The sequence below is a fragment of the Cyclospora cayetanensis genome, unplaced genomic scaffold (assembly GCF_002999335.1).
Source record: "Cyclospora cayetanensis isolate NF1_C8 unplaced genomic scaffold, CcayRef3 CcayRef3_contig_31, whole genome shotgun sequence".
NCBI classification, from domain to species: Eukaryota; Apicomplexa; class Conoidasida; order Eucoccidiorida; family Eimeriidae; genus Cyclospora; species Cyclospora cayetanensis.
In genome coordinates this window covers 274,373-282,835 of record NW_020312270.1, presented here as the reverse complement: position 1 = coordinate 282,835, position 8,463 = coordinate 274,373, and the positions used below count along the sequence as shown (strand labels likewise).

The following is an 8,463-nucleotide window of genomic DNA, read 5'->3' as shown; positions in this document are numbered from 1 at the left end:
TGGTCATTCGAGTAAATTTGTTTCTGTGTGAACGTGCCTCTATAGAGTTCATGTTGTGCGAGCTGCGTAAGAGATAACCGTAACTCTGGTGGAAGGACCTATGGTTCAAGTGAGTGCGTTCGTGGGTGCGCACGTAAGCAGCTGCCTGGAGTTACTCCATCGATGGTGCAAATACCTATTACGCCGGTGCTCAAAGAGCCCATCAATCCAGTATTCTGTGGCCTTTCTGCATAAGAAGTTGCTGCTTTAAGGTGGAACCCCTTGAATGCCCTCTACAGCATTGAGTTTGATTTGGGGGGTTATGGCCTTTATGTCGTACTGCGAAGATTCCAAGAAGCACTATAGGGTGTGGACTGACACACGGCAGGACGGCGGGGAAGATAGGGTATACTCTACCGCTTTGTTTAGCAGCGCTCCGCACGAGCCACTGCACCATCTTCAGATGAGGTAGGAACAACTCGCCATCAGACGGTCCACTAGGTGGAAGTCTGAACCTTCCAGAAGCAGAGGTTTCTCGAGGCAAACTAGAATCCAGTGCATGCCGACTTCTCAGCGTTAGAGAGCAATGGCATAGAATGTTTCGGCTTTTTCACACAGTATGCCTTTGTAAGCTACGGAAAAGTGTTCGAAATAGGGGTTGGTAGACTTATAAGCTTCTTAAGGGGGCAGTATCCCATCACCGTTCAACATCGGCCTACGGCCTTAGAGTAGCACTGCAGAAAGTTCCCGTTCGCTCGGTGCAATGGTGAGCGTAAATTTGTATCATGGTTCGCTTTTTGGCTTCAAAAGAATTCCTGCGCCATACAATGTAAAGGGATTGCAAAGGCCTAAGGAGTAGGGGCGCTCAAGCAGCGGCTAGCCCTCGCGCGAGGGTAGGAAATATGTTGTGGCGTGAGCAGATTGGAGGGATAACTGCGCTGCTTTCAAGGAGTAGGAACGCTCTACGGATTCGTGTACTGGAAGAAATTCGAGGAAGCTTAAAAGAGTGTAGACGAAAAGACGGCTTTCTGGAGCTATGTGATCACTAGGGGCCAAACTGTGGGGATGATCTGCCCCTCCAGAGCGATTGGACTTGTGTTGCGTCTGCTGGCTAGGGCTGTTGGGGATGCCCCCGCATACATATATATGGCGGCAGTCATATATGTATATCTTCCGTTGTTTTGTTTATTTTTGCATAAAGAACTGTTTGTTTCATGAAACTGGAAGCATTCGAATGGGGATCGGAAGGCTCAGTTGGAATTACGGTCTATGGCACGTATATACATATACATAGCGCAGCAGTAGCAGTGCGCGTGGTAGCAGCATCATCAGCAACAGCAGCCACGCCTTGTCTGCTCGGTGCTGTTGCTGCGAGAGGGCTTTTGCCGTGCTGCAGCCATTTTGCAAGGGCAGTTGCTGCTTTTGCTGCAGCAGTAGGCGGTTTCTTGCATATTGTTTCTCTGGCAGTAAGCTGCTGGAAGGGCCCTTAGTGAAATTTTAAGATCGTGTAGGAGGCCCCCGAATTCTCTGGCTGTTGCGGGCCGGCGCCTTTAGGCTGCGCCGCCGCCGCTTGCCCGCCCCTCTCCCACTCTGGGTACCAGCAGCAGCATTAGCAATATAACACCTGCAGCAACTGCAGTAGCAGAGCGACTGTACACAATGAGCAGAGGTTAAATACCGCGCCAGCAAGCAGACAGCATTGCCAGTACGTCGCCAAGCGAGGATTCCGTCATCGCTTCATCATCATCAGCCCTAGCAGAAGCAGGGACGGAAGCAGCGGCGGCAAAAGCTGGGGAAGCGGCGAAAGGTGTAGCAATGAATAGAGACTGATCGGTTCTTGGACCCCCTTGTTCATGCGCGTTTGAGCACAGAGTCCTTTAGCTGAAGCATTAGCAGCGGCGGGAGAAGCGCAAGTACTCCGGGTGCCGCAGGAGGGCGCCTGGTGTGTGCTTGTGTGTATTTATGTATATATATATTTACATTATATAGAGATATGGAGCGGCTCCTAAATCAGCCTCTGCAGCAGCTGCTGCACTCCCCTCTGTTGAAGCGGGAGGAGGAAGCATCCTCCTCGGGGGTACTGACAGCGCCACCATTCCGCGCCGAAGAGGAGCAGCAGCAACAGCAGCACATGCAGCAGCAACAGCAGCACATGCAGCAGCAACAGCAGTGCATGCAGCAGCAACAGCAGCACATGCAGCAGCAACAGCAGCACATGCAGCAGCAGAAGGCGCAAGCCGATCTTCGCTGCTTCCAGTACAGTCTTATGGGATCTCCTGCAGGTGCTCTTTGGAGTGCTAGAATGTGGGGTGTAGAGCGGCTACCCGAGCTGCTTCCACCGAATGTGAGCACTGCTGCTGCTGCTGCTGCACTCGGCAGCACCAGCAGCAACGGCAATGGCAATGGCAACAACAGCAACAACAACACCTTTGAGTCCTTTATAGATGACTTGGCAGTCTCCGATTTTTTGGGGTCGCTCCAACAGCGCGTGCTGTGGTGCAGCAAACTTGAACGCCAGCTGCACGATCTGCACCAGCAGCAGCAACGGCATGAATTGCTGCTGCGGGAGGGCTTACTGCTTCATTCTACACTGTCGCTCTTCTCGTTTGCGCCAGACCGCTTCAGTCATCAAGGGGGGCAGCAGAACGTGCTGCATTTTCCTGCATACAGGATTTCCGCTGCTGCCGCTGCTGCGGCAGGCTTGCTGCCCCTCGCGGCTTACGGAGGCAGCAGCAGCAACGTCGCCGCAGCGTCTTCACTGCATGCGCTGCAGCAGCATGCAGCAGAGAACCTCGCAGAGGAGGAGGAATTCGCAGGGGGCAGTGCCAGCAGCAGAACGAGCAGCAGCAGCAGCGGAAATGGTGGCAGTGGCAGAGGAGCAGCGTCGTCGGCATCTGCAGATGTCAAGGGAGACACCTCAGCAGAAGGCGGCTCTCCCCAAAGCTGCTCAGGACGTGTTGTATATCCGTACGAATTATACAGAACTGCTGTTATTCCGACAGTTTGTCGGCACAGGGAGTTGGGGATGGAGGGTGTTGCGGCTGCTGCAAGGAAGCTCCTGGAAGAGACGCGGAGCGATGGGGATGAGCAGCAGCAGCAACAGCAACTTGCAGAAGCAAGTCCTTTCTTTGCTGCTGTTGCCGATCCGTGGCTTTGCACGCTCATCCAGCATTCGGAGATTGTGTTGCGACAGGTGCTGCCTCTTCGAGCTTGGCAAGGCGCGGACAGAAGGAGGTGAGGCTGCACTCAATATGATACACGCATATGTTGATGTGTGTATGTACATGTATTCATGTATGTATATATATGTATATATATTAATATATGAGCATCTAGAGAATGTTGATCCTACTGCGCTGCATTGGCGCTACTTCTCGGCTTTTGAGGGGGGTTCAGAGGGAGGGGGAGGAATCTTTGATTGTCAGTTTGTTCGATCTGGTTTAGAGGGCAAGGATGGAGGAGATGTGCAGATACGAGGGGGGCATGTCTGTGGAGAATGGTGGGGTGATATGTGGACGGTTTTTTGTCATTTCTTTTAGAGATACACATATATATACATATATACATTTATGTATATGTCTATGTATCGCTCTCTCTCTATGTGTTAGTGTATGTTTTGCGCATTGTTTTTGTCGATTGATTGCAGAGTGAGCGCGGCTTTGCCACTGTCTGTGCGAAGCCTGCTGTGCCTCTGCAGCATTGCTGTGGAGTTTTGTGTTTCGTCCCTGCGGCAGCAGGTGGCTAGCCATCTGGCTAGCTTGCAGCTGCTCTCTTCCGCGCTAGATGCCGTGTGTGCAATGGAGGGTTCTCTCCTCAGCGCTGTGTATAGCACTCCTCAGCATGTGATCTCTTGTCTCCAGCAGCGAGGCAGCGGTGTCTCGGGAATACGCCGTCAGCAGCACATGCAGCAGCAGCACATGCAGCAGCAGTCCATGCAGCAGCAGCACATGCAGCAGCAGCACATGCAGCAGCAGCACCAAGGGCCTTCCTGGGTAGCTGCCTTAGCACAGCCACCTCGGAAGATTTCTGAGTGGCGAGAATATGTCGCGGCGTTCAATGACTTTATTCCTGTGAAGCCTCAACAGAGTCTTCCGAAGGCCAGTGTTTCGACATCCGGGGATGTGTCTTCGGAGACAGCTGTGACTAGCGCAAAGCGGAAGCGCATGCCTGCCGAAGAGATGCAGCAGCAGATCAGCAGCAGCAGGAGTTCGACTGTCGCGACTCCTGCGGCGGCAGCGGCTTCTTCGGGGATAGGAGGAGCAGTGCTTCAGCACAGCGAGATGTGGATGGGGAAAAATGATCTGGTGGACGGCAGCAAGCTGCTCCGAACGAGCAGCCGAGACTTGCTTCAGCTGCTGCATCGTCAGCACGGCAGCAGTGAAGCCGTGGTTGCCGGGAGCAGTTGCAGCGGCAGCAGTCCGTACAGGGAGTTGCGGCAGCAGCTGCTGCCGCAGCGCTCTCGATCGATACAGTCTGTCCTCTCTTATGCCGGGGAAAGCGGCAGCAGCAACACAACGAGCCGGCAGAATAGCCTCGAAGTGCTGCTGCTGCAGCTGCGGCAGCAGTCTGCAGAGGCTACTGCGGGCGCTGGAATGGAAGCACTCTCCGCTGCGCTTTCTTCGAGGCTGTCTGCAGCAGCTGAAGAGACGGATGCGGAGACAGGGAGCTTGTGGCTGCAACAGATGCAGCAGGAAGCAGCAGCCTCTCCCCCCACGTTTCTTATGAGGATGTCGAGCGATGAGGTGTCTTCGGACGCGGTGTTGCAGCAGCTGCAGCGGCAGCTGACGGATTCGCAGCAGCAGCAGCAGCAACAGCAGCAGCCGCAGCAGCAATACCAAGAGGAGGAGCTTCATCAGCAGCAGCTCCGGTTGCTCGAGAAGGCAGGAGTCAGCACAGACTGCAGCAGTAGCAGCTTAGTCTCTCCTGCCTTTGGTGCGCGTCTAGTAGATGACACAGTGAAGCAACAGCAGGAGCTGCAGCACCAGGTTCTGGTAGCAAGCCATGGTAGTCTTGGCAGTGGTAGTGGTGGGAGTAGCAGCTGCAGCAACAACGCTATTGACGCTTCGAAGGAGGATGCCTTTGTTTTACAGCCGGCGGGGTCAGTTTCTTCGCTCTCGACTCCTGAGCCGTATAGCACGTTCTTGGATTTGCGCAATAGCAGCGGCAACTTCAGCAGCCGCCAGCTGGCGCCTCTGCAATTGCAGCAGCAGCAGCAGCGAGTTGTGCTGCAACAAGCGGGAATGAGTCGTACCACGCGATCTGCAGCGAGCAATGCAGTGTCTAGTGGCAGCTTGAGCTGGGAGTTGCGAGCAGCGGCAGCAGGCGGAGGAGGAGGTGGCTGTTGTCGGAGTGGCGGCAATGGGAGCATTGGGATGGGGTGTGTATCTCCAACTGCATCGGATGTTTCTCTGCGAAGCAGTGGGGGGAGTGCGAGTGGTCATAATGGGAGTAGTTCGAGCGGCGGAAACGCTGTTGCATGTGGCAGCGGGAGCAGCAGCAGCGGTGGGGGGGGGCATAGTAGTGTTGGTGCAGCTGTTGCTCCCGGGGGGGGTGGGAGTGGGGGTGGCTTGAGTGCTGTTTGTGGAGGCATGGTCGGTGGGGGAGGACAGCCATCGGCAGGAGGGGGGGTTGGTACAACAGCGGCTGTCGCGTATCTGCCGCTTATAGATGACATCTTGATGCGCGTCGAGGAGAAGCAGCTGCAGCTGCCAGCGAAGGTTCCTGGGGTGTGTTTTAATCCGTCTGACAATACGTGGAGTGCTCAGTGGACTTTGCCTGCGGATGGCAGTGGGGGTGGTGGCAGTGGGGGTGGGGGTGGGGTTGGTGGCGGTGGGGGTGGTGGCAGTGGGGGTGGGGTTGGTGGCAGTGGGAGTGGCAGCAGTAGGAAGAGGAGGAAGAGGACTTTTAGCATTAACATATACGGGAACGACACTGCGAGGCGCATGGCGGTTGCATGCCGTCTCCAAGCGGAGAAGAGGCAGTTGCAGCTGCAACAGGGAGATGCTGGTGCAGCAGCAAGGAGAAGCACGTCATGTGCTGCGCCTCATGTTGCGAATCTCGCCGCTGCAGTGCTCGCTGCTGCTGCAGGCATGGATGCGAGCATTGCGTCTTGAAGGCGGAGTGAGGGAGGACCATTCACTGGAGCAGCAGCAGCAGCGGCTTATGCGCGAACGATCGCGCTGTACGTTTTATATATGATAACGATGTGGGTGGTGCTCGAGCTGCCACCACACATAGCATGGGGGAACGGAGGGGGGGGGGTTCTGGTGTCTGAGATCATGTCTTTTTTGACTCTTTTAACAGCGGCAGGCTATCTGTTGCAGAAGTACAGCAGTATTAGCAGCACCTTGGCCTGTGCGCGACCTTTTGAGGCTCATCGTCCAGTATATATATATAATTATATACATGCATATTGTTTCATACATGAGGACCCAATTGTATGGTAAAGTGTGTGTGTGTGTGTCTGTGTGTGTGTGTATTGTTTCATGGTGTAGCGTTCAGCAGCTGCACGGACGCTGCTGAACGCTGGGTGGCATTTTGTGCTGTTGCTGCTGCCAGTGATGGTCTTTTATTATTCGGTCCTATACGCGGCTAGAGCCGCGGGGAAATTGTAGGCGCAGCGAATGCAGCAGCAGTGGCAGCAGCGACCTATGCGTGCTCGTTTTTTGCCGAGGTTGTAGAGACTTGGAGGGTTGATCTGTGGTGGCCTTTGCGTCCACCAGCGCTGGCTGTACCGTAGATGGTAACAGCATCAGCTGCTGCTGCAACAGCAGTAACTGCAGTAGTGGCAGCGTAGGGAGGACCTAAGTCTCGTCTGTCTCCTCAATCGGTGCTTCTGCGCCTTGTCTGTGGGGCGCATTTGGTGAGCGCTGCCGCTCGCAAAGCGTGTGCTTGTCGCGCCAGCCAGCTAGCCAGCTAGCGTATAGATATATCCCTGTTAGCTGGCCGAATAATGGCAGGCTCGTCGCCCTTCTACCACCTACCTAGCAGCCCTTATATTGCTTGGAGGATTGCGTCTCCACAGCGCGGAGCGCAATGCGCCTGCCAGTCCTGTCGCTTGCTTCCTCAAGGTCTAAGAATGCCTTGTAAAGAGGAGGGGCGAGCGCTAACGACTGCAGAGCCCCCTCTTCTGCGTATATAGAGATACCTAAGCGTTTTTAGTTCAAGGCGCATCTATTGTGGAGGGCCAGGGGGGAGGGAGAAAGCGGGGGAGGGGAAGGGAAGGCTGTTTTGTCGGTCAGGAAAGGAGCCAGCAGTGCAGTTACGTCTGCCTCGTGAGACAAAGGTGAGGTTCATGCTGTACGTACAGTAACGCTGCACGAACAGGGCGTCCCTCCTAGTCGCAATCTGTACATGCGCTGGCTAGCACCAACCAAGCTTCCTCTGTACGGCAGCTTGGTGTGCTGTTGTTGTTCTACTACGCGGGTGGCGCTTATTCGAGGGGAATTTCCCAACGTGCCGCTGTCCACGCGAACTTTGTCTGCCACCGTTGCAGACAAAGTCGGAGTTGGGAAGGGGAGGGAGCGGGGGGCTGTATGTACACCGGTACACTCAGGCACTGGGGAATGCGGACGTGACAAGCTCTTTGGCAAAGTTGACGAGGGCGTCCGCTGCGGCCAAATGGGATTGTAGGGGAATCGCGGGATTTTCGGCAAGCCGCAGAAAAACGGCCACGGCTTCGCTTCTAAAGCTTTCTGCTGCAGCGATAACGTCTATGTGCGCAGGCACATTGGCCGCTTGAGGCTGGGATGCTTCTACGTTGTCTTCTTCGGCGTCTTCTTGTGTTTCATTAGGCAGAGCGGCGGCTCTTGATGCCTGGGAACGCGCTATGTCAGCTGGGGCCTGTGCCTCTTCTTCGTGTGCCTCCTCAGCGGCTTGTGTGGAGGAGGTGCTCTCGCTGTCGTCATTGTCTTCTGTTTCCCAGACGTCCTGCGATCCTTCTAAGGGGTGCTCTTTGGGGGGATTGACTACGCACTCGACATTGACATCCACTTTTCCGTCTAGCGCAGAAAGCTGGTCTTCATACACTGCGTCCAAAAAGCACCGAACGCATGCACACACACACACTTACACATACACACACACATCCATCGAGGTGGCGTTTTGCATGCGCCCTGAAAAATATTGCTAAGGGGCATATATATATATATATATATATATATACTACAGTATAAAAAGGGTCATCACATCACGTCCCTCTCCCAACTGCACACTTCCACAGGCCAATTTTACATCTGGTCACGCGTTGCATGCTGCAGCGTCGTGTGCGGGTTTTTTTCTGGCAAAACGACTAGAGAGAAAGGAGAGTCTCGCTATAAGAAGCGCTGCATGGCGCCCCACTAATGCTGACCTCCCTCCTGAGTACCCTCGGCGCGCAGACATGCGTCGGCAACGGCGGTTACGAGGAGCTCAATGAGCTCTCCTTCATCCTGAACAGTCGCACCAATCCCTCATGATCCAACTGATGTAGGCATCTTGAGCGGC

The 8,463-nt window shown here is 54.8% G+C and overlaps 1 protein-coding gene across 1 annotated transcript; it reads left to right on the top strand.

The window, feature by feature from the left end:
• Window positions 1–1,972: 1,972 nt before the first annotated feature.
• LOC113146460 (probable serine/threonine-protein kinase yakA) lies at window positions 1,973–6,092 on the top strand. The gene is made up of 4 exons (XM_026333869.1): window positions 1,973–3,098; window positions 3,628–5,415; window positions 5,465–5,481; window positions 5,589–6,092. The coding sequence occupies exons 1-4, from the start codon at window positions 1,973–1,975 to the stop codon at window positions 6,090–6,092; spliced, it is 3,435 nt and encodes a 1,144-aa protein (XP_026189654.1).
• The last annotated feature ends 2,371 nt before the right edge of the window (window positions 6,093–8,463 follow it).

Coding starts and splice junctions, on each gene's coding strand:
- LOC113146460 (XM_026333869.1), top strand. CDS start 1,973: ATGGAGCGGCTCCTAAATCAGCCTCTGCAGCAGCTGCTGCACTCCCCT. Junction 3,099..3,627: donor ACAGCAACTTGCAGAAGCAA/GTCCTTTCTTTG, acceptor TTGATTGCAGAG/TGAGCGCGGCTTTGCCACTG.